At 53.8% G+C, this 16226-nt stretch overlaps 1 protein-coding gene across 1 annotated transcript; it reads right to left on the bottom strand.

Moving 5' to 3' along the window:
• Nucleotides 1-417: 417 nt before the first annotated feature.
• Nucleotides 418-11815, bottom strand: Sema3g (semaphorin 3G). Its single transcript, XM_021203761.2, has 16 exons — nucleotides 11668-11815; nucleotides 9032-9192; nucleotides 8859-8921; nucleotides 8511-8630; nucleotides 8127-8217; nucleotides 7897-8013; nucleotides 7573-7718; nucleotides 7276-7390; nucleotides 7086-7155; nucleotides 6640-6784; nucleotides 6184-6415; nucleotides 5989-6080; nucleotides 5055-5096; nucleotides 3563-3797; nucleotides 3229-3362; nucleotides 418-2027 (listed from the first exon to the last, which is right to left on the bottom strand). The coding sequence occupies exons 1-16, from the start codon at nucleotides 11780-11782 to the stop codon at nucleotides 1566-1568; spliced, it is 2340 nt and encodes a 779-aa protein (XP_021059420.1). The 5' UTR covers nucleotides 11783-11815; the 3' UTR covers nucleotides 418-1565.
• Between the last annotated feature and the right edge of the window lie 4411 nt (nucleotides 11816-16226).

The raw sequence follows: 16226 nt of genomic DNA, 5'->3' as shown, positions 1-16226 counted from the left end.
CAAGGGACCATGCCCACAAACAGAAGGAAGCTGGGTTCCGGCAGGTAGATTTCAGGGCTTCTCTTCGCCAGATAAGCAAAGGGTGCAAGCTCAAATCTCAGCACCCTGGGGGTGCCAGGGTGGAAGAAATAAACCCAAGGTCTTCCGGTTTGAGCTCAGTACAGCAAAAGCTCTTTCTTGTTTTTTCATATCCCCCCCACCCTCCACCCCCCTCCACCCTTTTTTTCCCTATTCAAAGGAGGGAACTCAGACATGCCCTCTTGTCTGTCTCGTGCGTCACTAACTTCTTCACCCTCGGGCTGGGAATAACTTTTCATTTAATTGTCCTCCTCCCCCTCTCTGCTCCCCAGCTGCAGAAACTGCTGATGGCTAAGCTCCTCCCCTAGCCCTTGTCACTCAGCCCCACCCCCACCCCCAGAACAGCAGGGTTTACCATACCAGCTTTCTGTTCTCCCATAGAGAGCTGGGTTTTCACTCAGTGGTAGAGCATTTATCTAGCATGCACGAGATCCTAGATTCAATCCCAAGTACCACAAAAAACCATGGGAGTCTTGTAAGCGAACCGCCATGACCACCCTCAGTAAGACTCCAGCGTTGGAGGTATCTGGCCTGCCGGGTGGCTCCTGAACCTACTGATGTCACTTTGGCTCTTGAGGACACCTGCTCATGGACCCCATGGACCCCATGTCTCACCTCTCTCTAGAGGCCGATCCTCACCACTGGTTGCAGTTTTCAGAGTGTCCATTGCTAATGTCACAGGCCTGAGCATGCTTGCCTTACCCTCGAGAAGGGAGCCCACCCTTCCCATACCTCCCCCCCAGCTCCCCTCTTCCTCTTTCTGGTCCACAGAACCTTCCTCTGATCCTCAGAAAGCAAGCCTGGCCTGACAATTTGGGACCTGGGAAAGGGTATCAACTCTTCCTGCTTTAAAAGGGGGCCAGGGCCAGGCATCCTCCAGGTCCCAGCAGTTCCCACCTCTGTGAGTAGGAGATGGGAGTGAGCTGATGCAGGGGATCATCTAGATTCCAAAGCAGGAGACAGATAAACAGCGCAACCCCACCTCCTCAGCGCCCCCACCTTCTCTCGAACCTCTGTCGTCAGGGCAAGTGTTTCTTATCGGGTACTAGCTCAGGAATCTACTTTCCCCTCCTCTGGTGGACTGACAATAAACCCCCTTAGAGCCACCCATACACCCACTCAGAGGGGCACTCAGAATGGCCATTGTTCAGCAAGCTGGGAAAGAACCACCCAACTCGGCCTCTGGGCACAACCGGAAATGTGCTCCGGAAGCCACACCACCTCTGAGAACAAATAGCAGGCCCCTTGGGACTACAAGTGGTCTGGAGGTGCCAGCTCCAGCCTGGGACTGAGAACTCGGAGGAAGGCGGGAGGAGGCTGAGGTGCAAGGCCCCTCCCACCAGCCCCTCCTCTTTCCTGTAGGTGGTAGAGATTTCCTCTAAGAGGTAATCAATCAGGTGTCCTGGGCTCCTCTTTCCTAGCTGGGTGGGAGAGAGATACAGTTGAGTCCCCCAGCCCAGCCCGACCACCCGCTCCTCAGTCATCTTCTATGTGGCTTCTACCTCCCGGGGTGTCCGATTGTGCTCAGCCAGCACCCTGCTCTTCATCTTCTTGCCCAACTCCAGCCCCGCCCAGCTCTTGCCCCTTGATTGCTTTCCCTTTCCACGGGAACCTGAGCGCTCCCCGACACCCCTGCACCATACACGTTCACAGTACTCATCCACACGGGGCAGGTTGGCGAAGCCCGTGAGCTGAAGGATGTCCTTATACCAAGTCTTGGGGGAGGCAGAGGCCAGGCTTCCCCAGGCTGAGGGCTCCTCTAGCCTTGACTCCCGAAGGAACAGGCTGTCCAGCTGCACAGCCGCAATCACCTCCAGGGCAAACCGGACCACGGTCTGGGAGAAGCCATGTTCCAGAGTGGTACAAGTGTAGTTCCCTGCATCCTGGCGGCTGAGCCTTCGGAACAGTAGCCCCTGGGCCATCTGCACAACTCGCTCATCTGTCTTCACCTGCAGGGGGAGTCGGAAGGTACAGGAGACATAAGCAAGGAGTTGGGGAGAACACTAACCACGTGTTCTTTACTCCCCTTTTCCATGTCTCGGGTTCAAGCCCTGCCCCTACCCCCTTGCCTATTCCCTCTTTCCCATCGTGGGCCTAACCACTTGACAGAATCTCAGACAGACCATGAGCTAACTGCAGCCAGGCAGACCTCACCTTTCCGCAGAGCATGACAAGGACCTATAAAGAAGGCTTTCCTAAGACTGAATGGTTGTGTGTCTCCAGGTCAGAGCCATAAGACCTTCAGAGAAGTCTACAGCAGCACCCAAGGGGCTGAGGAGTTAGGTTTGTGTCTATGAGGTTTTACCCTGAGCTAAAGAAAACTCTATACACACACACACAGTTATGCTGGGCCTTCCCTGTCTTGGTCTGTTCTGCTCACTCCCCCACAAATGTGAGGCCCACAGCCCAAGCCTGGGGTGGGCTAAGTGCCCACTTGAGTGTGGGAGGCAAGAGCTGGCTCTGGTCCCAGGCTTCTGCTAACCCTGTCTGTGCATCTGAGCGCTGAGGGTGAACCGCCTGGGTGGTTAGCATAGCATTGTGTAACCCCATCTTATTGCTCTCTCTACTCCAGGGAGTCTCCTCGGTGCTCAGCCCTACAGCTGGTCCCAGGCTTGCCTCCCCCTGGCTCCTGAGTTGGAGGAAGAGCCCCTCCTGTAACCAAACCCCTCCTTCTGTCCCCTCCCCATGGGAAAGCAGTTCCAGACTCCCCGCTCTGCCCATGCTTGGCCTCAAGTCCTAGACTGGAGCCATCTTAGGGGTTGACAAACCTTCCCAGTCAGGGGGAAAAGAGGCCTTGGGCAGACAGCTTGCGTTGGGAGGTGATATGGTGGTCAGGGACCTGGCTTGAGGCAGAGAAGAAACTCTAGGGAAGAGCTCCTCTCAGAGCTGAGCCACATGTGTTAGCATGGAAGCTTCCAGAACAACTTAGTCCCCATTCCCTCTCCTTGACCTCTCCTTACAGGCTGGAGCTATGTGCAGCCTAGGCACTCCCAGAAGCAGAAACGGGGGCAGCTCCTCATAGGTACCCCAGGGTATAATACACATTTTTCTCAGGAAGAACTTGGCCAGCTCACTTCAGAGTTCCTTTCTAGAGCTTAGGATTTGGGGTTCAGGGAGAGAAGAGGATCTCTGGGCGGGGTCTTCACTCACCTGGTCAGTCCCCTTATCCCCTGGCCTTTGTAAGAACCAGCGCACTGCAGCCTGAGGAGACTTGGGCAGGCACTCAAGGAAGGTACTGTTGTGCTCTGTGCCAAAGACTCTGGTCACGAGGCCTGAAGCTGCTTCTGCAGAGAGGACCAGGACAGGTCAGCACAGGATACCTGTGCGGTGAGGACTTAGGTGACACTATCCTAAGGCTCCATGCAGCTGCACAGAGAGGGAAACTGAGGACTTTATTACAACGGGATTTTTTTTCCGAGCTCATGCTTCCCAGAGATGGAGGCCTGTCCAAAGGGTGACCCACATCCCTGGGGCCACCACTCACTGTTTTGGCTCTGGCCCTGGCCCAGACACTGCACAGCAGGGTTGCCATGGCGTATGTCCTGCCGACGGAACCTGCGCTTGCTAGAGCCGGGGCGGTAGCGGGCACAGGAGTTGCCATCCCAAGCGCAGTATGGGTCCCGGGCCAGGCAGCACTCAGCACAGGCACTGCCGTAAGTCTCACACTGGTGCAGCTGCAGCCGGGCCACACCCAGTGGAGAGCCCACATAGAGCGTTTGCTGGGGGAAGAAATGCAAGCAGAGCCCCAGTGAGCTGGGGTTCACCAGGTTCTCGACGCCCAAGCTTTCCTGAGACCCATCAGTTTCAGGAAGGCTTCCAGAACCTCTTGAATTCATTCACAAGGATGGAGATGTTGAATGCATTCCAGAGCCCATGCTAGCCCATGAGTAGGTGGGGGTGGAGCTGGGGTCTTTTCTCTAAGGGACTTCTTCAGGCCTTCTCTGCTGTCAACCTCTGCCACTAGCCTAAGGAACTCTGTGACTGGCCTCTAGCTTTAGGGCTGTACCGTGCAGGTCTGTCTAACCTTTTGACCCTGTGATATGAAGTTGTCACACACACCCCCAAAAAAAAGAAGTTGTCACCTGCAAAGTTCATGCGTGAGCAACCAAGTTACCAAAAACAAATTGGAGAAAAAAAAACCAACTCATGTTTTAAGTAAGTTTATGAGTTTGTGTTGGGCCATACACATGGCTGTCCTCACCTGCACATGGCCATTGGGCTAGAGACTGGACATGTCTACAGTAATCCCAGTACAAAAGCCAAGCTGGGGACCCGTAACACGGCTTGGCAGAAAAAGGTGCTGGCCACCTAACCTGACAATCTGAGTTTGTTCCCCTCTGTCCTGCGTGGTAAATGCAGAGAATTGGGCTCCTACAAATTGTTCTTTGATCTCTAGTCTCATTTGCCACGAGAACGTTCAGGGCCCTTTCGACGGGTCACCTTGCTCACTGCAACTCGGGCTTGGCAGGGCTTTACCAAAATAAATGAAATAGACTTTTTAGAAGTTTAAAACATTGGAATTTGTGCCCAGAGGCTAGAGATGGTGGTCAATCATGTGCTTTAGCACAAAGACCCAGGCTCAGTCTTCAGAACCTATATGTAAACCAAGCAGGACATTGAGGTCCCACTTGTAGTCCCAGGCTGGGGGAGCAGAGACGCAGGCTTTGGGGCTTGCTGGCCAGCCACACTAACCTGATTGGCAAGCTCTGGGTCAATGACTCTGTCTCGAAAAAGACAGAGAACCACCTGAGGAGGTCCTCTGGCCTACACACACACACACACACACACACACACACACACACACACAGAGGCACACACACAGAGAAAAACAACAAAGACACACACACAGGCACATATATACACACAGGCACGTACACACACACACACACACACACACACACACAGAGGCGATAGACCCAGCTCTCCAGGAGAGTCCAAGGCAAGTTTAGGAGAGGGGATTCAGGGGCTGGCCTTACCCTTTTGACAGAGATCTCCATCTCGGTGATGGGCGTTGGCACCTAGAGAAGGAATGGAATCTTAGGATGAGTGGGCGAAGGCTGTGCATACCTTCCCTGCTTTCACCATTGCCCAAGCCCCAGGTGGGAGCCAGTTGCCCCTCAGCTGATCACTGTACCTCCTGGCAGCAATGGCTGGACAGGATTTGGGAAAGGTGGTGCAGGAAGATGGGGAGGCCGCTCCCCATTCAATGCTAGGCCCCTCTCTATAGTAAGTTTTAGTCTAAGCTAAGCTATAAAGAGAGAGAGATATGGTCTCAAAGTTCAAGCACATGCTGGGTGTGGTCCTGCAGGCCTTTAATCCCAGCACTCAGAAGGCAGAGGCAGGTGGATTTCCATGAGTTTGAGTCCAGCTTAGTTAACATGGTGTACACCAGACCAGCCAAGGATATGTATAGAAAGACCTTGTCTCAGAGAGGAGAGATAGAGGTGGACAGTGTTTCCCAGACAGCCAGGAAGATATCTTCATCCTGACTGGCTTCTGAGAGGGAGGCTTGGCACAGAGTTCCACTGTCTCCTCCCACAATGCTCCCCAGCCACGAACCAGCTGTCCTACATCCTTAACCTAATGTCCAGAGGCAAAAGAGCCCCCAAACACAGAAAATCCCTGTCCAGTTATATGGGGGAGGGGGGAACACTTGGAGTCTCAGTCACTTTGCACTGCAACTTGAGCCTGACAAGGTTTTGTCAATACCCGCTCACCTTGACTATCCCTCCCCAGAGAGAACCAGGCATCTTGAGTACACAGCCTGCTTCTCCATCAGTAGTTCAGTAGCATCTCGGGGCCTCTTTAGCAGTGTGTGCCATTTTTTGAGCCTCTCCCCTGGGTTCACTCTCCTGGAGCCTACCCAGGCCCAGGGCTGGGGGGTGGAGCCACCCATGAACCCTTGCTTACCTTAAACACCTGAAGCTCCTCCAGTACCACCTCTTCAGGTTCGGTCGAGCCACTACCCTGGAGGGCAATGACTTTGAGCACAGAACCCGAATCTGGAGCCGGGGGGGGGGGGAGGGGAGACAAAGTTTAGTGAGACAAGAAGGACAAAGCTACCCTCTCCCCATAAACCTGGCTGCCTCTGGTCAGCCCTCTTACCAGTCCCTAGGAAGATGACATCATAGGTCCCATCCTCAGCCTCCACTCGGTCCACCACAATCTGGCGCAGTTGCTGAGCCAAGTGAGTTTTGACCAGGACAGGGCGGCCACGGCGAGGCCTCACAGGCTGGAACATGAGTGGGTGGTCTCGGACGAACTGCAGCACCTCGTCTGGGTAATCCTTGGTGCTGCCAGAGGGTCGGCCTGGCTGTGCAGTCATCTTGCTAGGACACTGGGAGCAACGGAGGGAACACTTGAAGTCCCCAGGATGGCACTACTCAGCCTCTTTCTATCTCCAGGGGGTCATGCACACAGCAGAGAATCTCCTCCCAGACCCTCTGGAGGCCCAGCCCACTACTGCCAAGTAGGCTGAGTGTTAAACCGGAAGCTTTTCTATACAGGAGTTCCCTGTCATCTACTTCAGCCTCCATTGCCTGACCCCAAGCAGCTACTTACCACACCGGGGCGAGGGAAGGGCACCTTGCCCCCATAGGGTCCCCACTGATGCTGAGGGCCATCTCGGTGGGCAAAGGGCCCATTGAAGACCTCCCAGATGTCTAGCATGTGGTACACACAGACAGCATAGCCCTGGAACACAGCACTGGCAAAGGCAAACAGAGACAGTCAGGCCAGGCCAAGGCGGTTGGGGGGAGAAAAGGAAAAGGGACGCAAGCTAACTTCATAAGTGATGAAGAAGATGACAGTGGCTTCTGAAAACAAAGATTGGGACACAAGCCACAGAGGCAGAGACAAAACAGAGATGGAGATCAGAAAATCGACGGTCACCGAATCAAAGAGAAAGACCATCGGAGGTCGGTGGTGTGAGGGCAGGGGCTCAACAGAAAAAGCAGCCTGGTACGGAGACCAGGGGTGGCGGGGTGCAGGGGAACACGTGTGCCCACCTGACGGTGCTGAACAGCGCATACACCTCGAGGCTCTTCCCGGCCTTGGGCCACAGCAGGAACACATCCTCTGGAATACAGTGGGGCACAGAAAAAGCCATAAGCACTATAGCCACTGCCAATGGCCTGGTTTGCCATCTCAGAGCCCTCCCCATTTCCAGAACCTAGGCCTGGTTGGCCATTTCCTTACCCAGCTGGTCAAAGGGAGTCTCGGCCCCACCCGGGCCGGGCACAGAGCACAGCAGTCGGGCCTTGAGGAAAGTGCTCCATTTGTTCACCAGCACGCGTTGGCCACCAGCGTCATTCTGGGGAAGAGATGGGGGAGTCAGCTTTATGCCCCCTGAGTATGGGACCCGCCTCCTCTACTCTCAACCACAGAGTATGTCGGCACTGTAACCTAGCCTCAGTTTTTCTACTGTGAAGGGACAGTCTAGGAAGGAGGTCACAACGGGGGACTTGAACCTTACCACCCCACCACCGCTCTCACCACACAGACGCGGCCCACGCGGCTGATGGTGACATGACCTGGGCTGCCATCTGGTGACGGGACAGTCTCAGAGAAGAAGAAGTACACCTTGTCATCATCCCGGTCAGAGTTATCTGGGATCCGAGCAGCCATCACAAACCGGGGTTCTGAGAGGGTGACAGGGTGATGATGTGACAGGGGAAGCCACATGCCTCCCCCACCCCAGGAGCTGGAGGTATGGCCTGTCCATCTTGGGCCACATTTTATCTATCTTTTGTCCTCAGTTGGAGGGATGGGTCCCAAGCTGCCTTGCCCTGGGGGGGGGGGTGTGGAGGGTGGGCTCACCATGTAGGAGGCTCTGGTCGGAGTCAGAACGCAGGGCTGGTCGGGGACCCCCACTCCGGAAAATCATGGCCTCACGTCCCAGGAAATCAGCAGTGAGACCTGTGTACAGCTCCCCACCTAGAGGGAACCAGAGTCAGGAGAAGGTCAGGCCTAGCAACCAGCCCCATTCCTTCCCAGCGCTAAGGGCTAATTCCTACCCTCCTGAACAGCTCTGGCTTGGTATCACCCACCTACAAAGGTGCTGGCGAAGGGTCGACTGGGCTCATGTGGGCAACGCCCCCTTCCATTCTCGACACTGCTAGGATCCAAGCGGAGCACATGCTAGATAGTGGGAGGAAAGGGGCGTGAATGAGGTCACCTGGGAAAGAAGCAGAGCCTGGAGCAGCCGGAGCAGACCGTCATCTTTGCGTGCAACTGGAGCATCGGGTTGGGGGCGGGGAAGAGATCCTCATTTCATGGGGTCAGCACCTCTGATGGGCTCAGCACCCCAGCACAAAGGCGCCTTTCAAGACCCTGCCCCCTCTGCCCTACCCTGGTTCAGTGGGAAGCCTTGAGACAGCGGGGAGGAAATGTCACAACTTCTCAGTTTCTCATGGGGCCAGGCCCAGGCTCACCTCCCCTCGATGGCCCACTGTGATGAAGGTGCAAATGGGTTGGAAGGCTCCCGTGCCGCAGGCCAGCAGATGGGTCCGGTTATGGGGTTGTAAGACCCGCACGAAGTTGGCACACCCTGTCTGCAGGAAAAGAAAGGGGTCCGAGGGTGAGGGAGAAGCGCACCGTCTCCTTGGGTTCTAAGGCTCAGCTTGGCTTCAGATCGGCTCTGGGAACATGGTGAGGGTCACATTATCCCCAGACGTCCTGCTCCAAGTCCTCCCAGCAGAGGCCCCAGGGGAGTGGCTGCAGGCCATTCTGAGAACCCAGGTCGAATGGGCTGGAGAGTGGCTCTGGCCAACAATACTCACCAAAGGGTCTTTTCCCTTCCGGACACATTCCACCTTCTGTCCTGGCTGTGGCAGCCACAAGACCTGAAACATAGCCAGCAAGCAATTTCAAAGACCCTAAACTCATGGTCTCGGTTTCTCCGTCTGACCTCCACCTGGAAGTACCCACTTTTACCCCCTTTAGTCGGGCTCACCTCCCGGGGGTCTGGCCATGCCTGATCCAGTCTCAGAGAGTAAAGGGCATCTCGGCCTCCCAGAAAGAGGCGATCCCGATACTCATCCAAGTACATGACTTGGAGGTCCAGGGAGCCCCGTGGGCCCAGAAAGACGGCAGAGCGGTTGGCAGACAGGAGATCTAGCAGAGAGCAAAGGAAGAGAATTAGGGTCTGCTACTGAGCCTGCTTCCCCAGCTATACACTCACCACACATGTACTTCTAGACAATGGTAGCATCCACAGGGTTGCTACAAGGCTTTTGGGATATGATTCTTGGGGCAAATGGTACCAGTAGCTCCCAGTGCCTACAAAACCCTGCCCAGTTTACCTCCTCCTCCTCCTTCTTCTTTCTTTTCTTTTCCTTTTCTTTCTTTCTCTCTTTCTTTCTTTCTTTCTTTCTTTCTTTTTGTTTTTTTTTCGAGACAGGGTTTCTCTGTGTAGCCCTGGCTGTCCTGGAACTCAGACTCATTCTTTTTTTTTTTTTTTGGTTTTGGTTTTGGTTTTTTTTTGAGACAGGGTTTCTCTGTATAGCCCTGGCTGTCCTGGAACTCACTTTGTAGACCAGGCTGGCCTTGAACTCAGAAATCCACCTGCCTCTGTCTCCCAAGTGCTGGGATTAAAGGCGTGCGCCACCAACGCCCGGCTAGAATCATTCTTTTTTTTTTTTTTTTTTTTAAAGAGAGATTTATTTACTTTATGTGAGTGCTCTATCTGCATGTATGCCTACATGCCAGAAGATGATGTCAGATCCCATTACAGATGGTTGTGAACCACCATGTGGTTGCCAGGAATTGAACTCAGGACCTTTGGAAGAGCAGACAGTGCTCTTAACCATTCAGCTATCTCTCTAGTCTTTTTTTTTAAAGATTTATTTATTTATTTATTTATTTATTTATTTATTTATTTATTTATTATATGTAAGCACATCATAGCTATCTTCAGACATTCCAAAAGAGGGCATCAGATCTCATTACAGATGGTTGTGAGCCACCATGTGGTTGCTGGTATTTGATCCTTGTATCTCAGTATCTTTGCTAAGTGACCAGGGAAGACAGCCCTGCTGACAGCAATTACATCAAAGAGCCTGGGGAAGAGCTGGGAGAGCCAGGAAGAAGGTGGAAGAGTGTGAACATGCAAGACTGGCACCACTGGGGAGGGGGGAGGTCAGGGGAACATTCCTCAGCAGGGGGCACACCAAGACACAGGGCAGACCGGGCATGGCCTGACAGAACTCCAGCCTCAGAGCTGTGGACAAATGACATTCTCCCTTGTACACACTGCCCTATCAGCTGACCCCAAAGATGGAGGGATCAAGAGCCCCAAGAGTTTTGATATAGTTCCTTGGTTCTGCTTGGGGAGGTAGAAGGGAGGCCTCAGCAAAGGACTGGCAGGGTTGTCCACAAGGGGCTGCCTGCCCCCCTTGGGAAGGCCCAGAGTAACCTTTGTCCAGAACTCCTCAGGCACCACACTCCATCCTCAAACTCACTGGTGGCCTCTTCAGGACACCCTGCTTGGTTAATATAGTCTCCGAGACTTCCCTCTCAGAGTAGCCTGATTGTCCCTCAAAGCCACAGTTCCCCGAACAAAGAGCCCTTTACCCACATGGTCTCCACAGCAAGCTTGTGCCATCCCCCTTCTGACTGTTGTTCCCCAGTGAAGATGATTCTTCACCCCCAAGAAGAATCTGCAGGGCTGCTGAGATGGCTTAGTGGATAAAGGTACTTGTCAAACCTGACAACCTGAGTTTGATCCCCAGAGCCTCACATGGTAGAGAGAACCAGTTCCTGCAAGTTGTCTTCTGACCTATACACAGGTACAGCATCACTGTGGCACATGAACACCTAGACAAAACACTCTCACATCCCCTCGCTCAGATAGATAGATACATAGATAGATAGATAGATAGATAGATAGATAGATAGATAGATAGATAGATAGATAGATACATAGACACATAGATACATAGACACATAGATACATAAACACATAGATACATAGATGGTACATTTTTGTTGAAGAAGTGTCTATAATTAAATCTTAGTCTCATTTGTCTCAGACCATCAAAAAAGGCAAAACCACACAGCTAGGTTAGAGCAGAGAACCACTTCTACACAGACACACAGTGAGAGAGAGACAGAGACACAGAGAGAAGATGGCAGAGGAAAGCTGAGACTCTCCTGGACTGTAGAAGGAGAGAGGATGGTCAGCGAGCATGGATGATAAGTCAGGGCAGGCTACAAGAGGTGGGAGAGTCTCCTCCCTTCCTTGTGGCTCAGGACCAGAGGGACAGACTTCTACCCACTCCCTTGATGTCTGCCCAGACCCTCTTTATACCCTCCCTCTGCCCCATCCCTCCGTCCCCCTTCCTGGTTTCCATCTCCCACCCTTCCTTTGTAGCAGTCTCCTCAGTTTCCCCCTTGTATCAGTCTTCCACTTTGGCCATGGCTCCCAGGATGTGTCTATCTTTCCTGCCCACAGTCATCCCTAATATCATTCAGGGTCTGACCAGGAAACCTTTCCCATGCTGCTGCTGGCTGATTAAAGGATGTCCTAGAGCCCCAGACATTCACAGACATTCACAGCATGCACACAAACAGGGCAGCCCTGGCCAGTACCTCTGTAGGAGAGCCGCAGACGAGGCACGCTGGGGCTGGGACCAGGGCTGGGGCTGCCCACATGGAACAGAAGGCTCCCCAGGAGGCAGCAGATGGCCCAAGCAGAGGGGGCCATGCTGGGAAAAAAATGAGCTGCCCTCTGATCCTGCTGCTGGATGTAGTTTGCTCTGCTGCCACCAGGCCAGCCACTTATAAGGCAGTGGCTCCACCCAGTGCTGGGCGGGAAGGCGGGAGAAGAGCGAAGCGCTCCAAGCCTGCCACCTGCAGTTTCTCCGGTCACTTCAGCTGACCCACTCAATGCCCGTGCAGCTAACCGGCCTGTTCCTCCTTGGGAAGACTCTCACCCAGCTGAGGTGTGGACAGTTTGAATGACCGACGCTCACAAATGCAAGTGCCTAGGCTCCAGCAAAGTGGCAAGGGGAAGGCATAACCTGAAAAAGAGGTCAGGAAGCAGGGTAGGGGTCTAGCTTCGCTCCCTGCCTCTCCAGAGACATCCTCATCTCTAGCCCTGAGCCAGTCGGGTATCCTTGACCTGACTGCCAAGCTCTCCCCTGTGCCTAAGCTGCTGTAGGTAGAGGATTCACTTCAACTTCATGCTGGTAGGGCTTCAACTTCATACTTCTCATAGGTCTGGCACTGGTAAGAAATGGAGGTAATGGTTCTCAGCCTGTGGGTCACGACCCCTTTGAGGGTCAAATGGACTTTTCACCGGAGTAGCCTAAGACCACCTAAAACCACAGAGATGTACATTACAGTTCACAATGCTAACAAAATGGCAGTTATGAGGTAGCAATGTAAATCATTTTATGGTTGGAGAACCACCACAACACGAGGAACTGTACTAAAGGGTTGCAGCACTGACCTGAGGTCTCCTCCCCAGTTCTCCCCAGGCTCCACAGCCCCTCTCTCAATCCACACGGCTCTATCTCAGTTCAGCAGGCTTGCTCTGAGGTAGGGGGTAAGGCTTATTCCATGCTTAGGAGAACTTCTATTGTCTTGCTTCCTTCAGGCCCCAGTGCTTTGGAGGCCCAGGGGCCAGAGCACTACAGGTCTGTGGTGAGTTCCACCCGAGCCCACAGGCTCTATGGGGTTCAGGGTTCTGCCCTAAACTCTGGTGTGGGCATGAAAAGGGGCCAAGGGGAAGATGCACCAAGGACCTGAATCTGGGTAAGTGGGACCCCCCCCCAACCCTCCTTTCAGAGCAGTTTCTGGACCTGCTGACCTTGCCCCGAACCCTCCTTTCAGAATCCATGACCGTTAGAGTTGGAGCTCCTAGGGTTCTAGAAACGCCCGTAGGGTGGGCCTCCCGGATGGAATGGCCTGAGACCTAAGAAGGGGAGCAGCAGGGTGCTCCCCACCAACCTTTCAGAGAGAGAGTCATGACCAAGACCAGAGAAGGCTGAGAACAGGTTCAGCTCGGCCCTAGAGCCCACCTCTGCTTCTGGGCCTCCTGGAGGGCTTGTGTCATGGGGCTTACCCCCCTCCCTATCTCTTCTCTAGTAAGAAAACAGACTAGCCCTTGGCTCAGCGCAAGAAGGACCCGTGGCTTGCAACTCCACCTCCCTGTTCCCCTGGGCCCTAGAACATTAATATGGTGGGGGGTTTGGGGGGTTCTTGCTTGGAAGCATATCAGGCACTGCTCAGAGACACCAGTAACCGGTTCCTTCCCACCTCTGCCTCTGAGTCTGCTGAAGGATGCAAGCCTTCCTTTATTCCCTGGCTCTGCCTTCTCCTGAGGCAAGGACCAGCCATCCTGGATATGAATTTACAAAACTGAAGAACAGTGCCTGTACAGGGGTCGCTACAGTGGTGGTTCTGTCCTGGGATCTCAGTAGGGTGGAGACATTCTGCCTCTACCTCCCTGGGGAAACGGTGTGGTATCTAGCCCAGGATGAGGCCTTCTGTCTTGCTTGAGCTTGAGCTGAACAGCCAGTCCTTCGGCCAGCATGTGGCCCCAAGTCGAGCGTGTGAGCAGGAGACCAAACCACTCCTGGATCCACCACTGTGGGGGTCTCTACACAGCCAGACCTTCAGCTGCGGCTGTAGGAAGGGTTGTGTCTTCCCGGACGGGCACGTGGGGTAGGCAGGCTACTGCACATCACAGAAGGAAGCCTAGAAATCCAAACTCAAGAGTGTGGACCCAGTCAGATTCCTCACTCTTCCACCCATCTCTCCATCCCTCCCTTCCTCAGTTTCCCAGGCTAGAGAACAGGATCGAGGGCTTTCCTAAAGGACCCTTCCTGCCAGCTGCAGATGGCATCCGGAAAGGCACCCTGAAGGCACAGGTCAGCCAGCCTAGCACAGACACCCCATGCCACCTAATGGACAAGGGTGGAACTTCATGAGACAGCAAAGGTGCCCAGTCTCTTTTTGTGCGGAAACCCGAGGAATCCAGGGGTTACCTGGGCACCACAATACAAAGACACAGATGCAACGAAAGGTGCACCAGTGGTTTCTTCTAATGGGAAAAACCTTAAGGAGGCTTCATGGAGAAAGCGCTACCCGGGCAAAGGATGACGTAATTCAGCAGTGGGGAGGACAGAATTGGGTGATGCACGCAAGTGACGTGGCCTTGGCTTCAGGGAGCTGGAGCTCCCTGGGTTGATTCATATGTGATGTGTGTGTGCCTACAGCAGGTGCCACCAGGTGGATTCACACAGGGTCGTATAGCCCAGCCATTCTTGGGTAAAATTCTGAGGCTGTAATGCCGGTAGGATCGACTCCCTTCCTGCCTTTAATCCGCATGGTCTTTTGTAGAATTCCCTTCAGCAGATGGGTCATGACCTCCTTCATTTCTCCCAGAACTGCTCCCGCCTCTGTCAGCTGATGAGGAGAGAGCCAGGGTGGGCAGAGACACTCTCTCTCTCCCTAATGCTACTTCTGAGCAGTTCTCACTGGCATGTCCCAGGCGTATGGCTATAGGGGGCTGCACTGGAGGCAGCTGTCTCAGGCTCACCCATCTTCTTCCTCCCACCACAGTGGGCTTGACTCTGTTCCCTTCCCATCAGCGCTCACTGCACATCACCCTGTCTCCTACACATACCTCAGCTGCTCTTCAAGTGGTCGCCCAGGCCACGCCATCCTTCCTCTGGGTTCCACCACTGCACTCAGTACCCACACCCACACTGCCACCTGGACCACAATCTTTCGCTCATTGAGGCCACTTGTCTACTCTCTCCCCATTGTGTCAAGCCTCACTCTTCCTTGCCCAGTTCAAATCTTGGGCCTAGCACTGTGACCCAGCCTTGTGGACAATGGTGACTGAGGTGCCCTGCTTCTTTTGTTTCTTTGTTTGGGTTTTTGTGTTTTGTTGTTGTTGTTGTTGCTGCTGCTGTTGTTTTGAGACAGGGTTTCTCTGTGTAGCCCTGGCTGTCCTGGAACTCACTCTGTAGACCGGGCTGGCCTCAAACTCAGAAATCCGCCTGCCTCTGCCTCCCAAGTGCTGGGATTAAAGGCATGCGCCACCACTGCTCAGTGGTGCCCTGCTTCTTTATCATCTGTGACAGTTTGTTCTCACCAGCATGCCAGTCACCCCCCACCCCTCTTCTTCCCTTTTCCCTCTTCTTCCCTTAGCCCCTGCCCCTTCCTCTGTGCCCCCACCCCTTCCTATGTGCCCCTGTCCATTCCTCTGGTTTTGGACTGCTGTCCACACCGCTCACCACCTCCCTAGCTACTTCTGGTTTTCTTTGGGCCCCTCTCCTCTGGCTTCCATCTCACTGCTCCTGTGGGATCCTCCCATGCAGTTAGTTAAGGCCTAGGGGGAGGGGAGGGTGCCAATGCTAAGACCCTGGAGCCATCAGCTGTTGCCCAGGCTTGCTTCACCCACTGACTCTTGTCCATGTGTCCTTCCAACTGTTCACTTTACGTACAGGAACCTAGTCTCTACCACTGTCCCTGGGGGTGCCATTTATGGACAAAACTAGCAAAGGGTCTCCTGCTCTGCTGACATCTCTTTCTGGCTCTCACTCTGCCCCTTCTGCTCTGTCCATCTGGTTTCTGTCTTCCCACCAGCCTGTTGCAGGGTCACTTCAACTTTGTTCTCCAGCTTTCTTGTAACCAAGCCATCGGAAATGGCCTGCCTTCATTTTAACCTGAGGAAACCCACCAGGACTCTGATAAAGTGGACAAAGGAACCGTCCTGGGAGCTGGAGAGATGGCGCTAGCTAATCTGAGCCTGATCCCAAAACTCACTTAATAAAACAGGTGTGATGGCACTCTCTCTTAATCCCAGCACGTGGGAGGCAGGGACGGGGATCCCCGGGATACGCTGGCCAGTCAGCCTCGCCTAGACAGTGAGTTCTGGGTCAGGGAAAGACTCTGTCTCAGAAACTAAGCTGGACAGAACCTGGTGAATAACACTCTGAAGCTGACCGCTGGCCTACACACACACACACACACACAGAGACACGCACACACACACACACACAGATAGACACATAGACACACACACACACACACAGACACACACATACACACATACACACATATACACACACATATACACACACATACACACACATACACACACACACACACATAGACACACACACATACACACA

The sequence above is a fragment of the Mus pahari genome, chromosome 8 (assembly GCF_900095145.1).
Source record: "Mus pahari chromosome 8, PAHARI_EIJ_v1.1, whole genome shotgun sequence".
NCBI lineage: Eukaryota > Metazoa > Chordata > Mammalia > Rodentia > Muridae > Mus > Mus pahari.
The sequence above is the reverse complement of the archived record's forward strand: the minus strand, read 5'-3'. Positions and strand labels throughout refer to the sequence as shown.

Excerpts from the sequence above, each read along its gene's own strand:
- Sema3g (XM_021203761.2), bottom strand. The coding sequence starts at position 11,782 with ATGGCCCCCTCTGCTTGGGCCATCTGCTGCCTCCTGGGGAGCCTTCTG. Across the intron at positions 8,922-9,031 it reads CATGGCCAGACCCCCGGGAG|GTCTTGTGGCTGCCACAGCC; the intron begins GTGAGCCCGACT and ends GCTATGTTTCAG. Across the intron at positions 8,631-8,858 it reads GGAAGGGAAAAGACCCTTTG|ACAGGGTGTGCCAACTTCGT; the intron begins GTGAGTATTGTT and ends CTTTTCCTGCAG.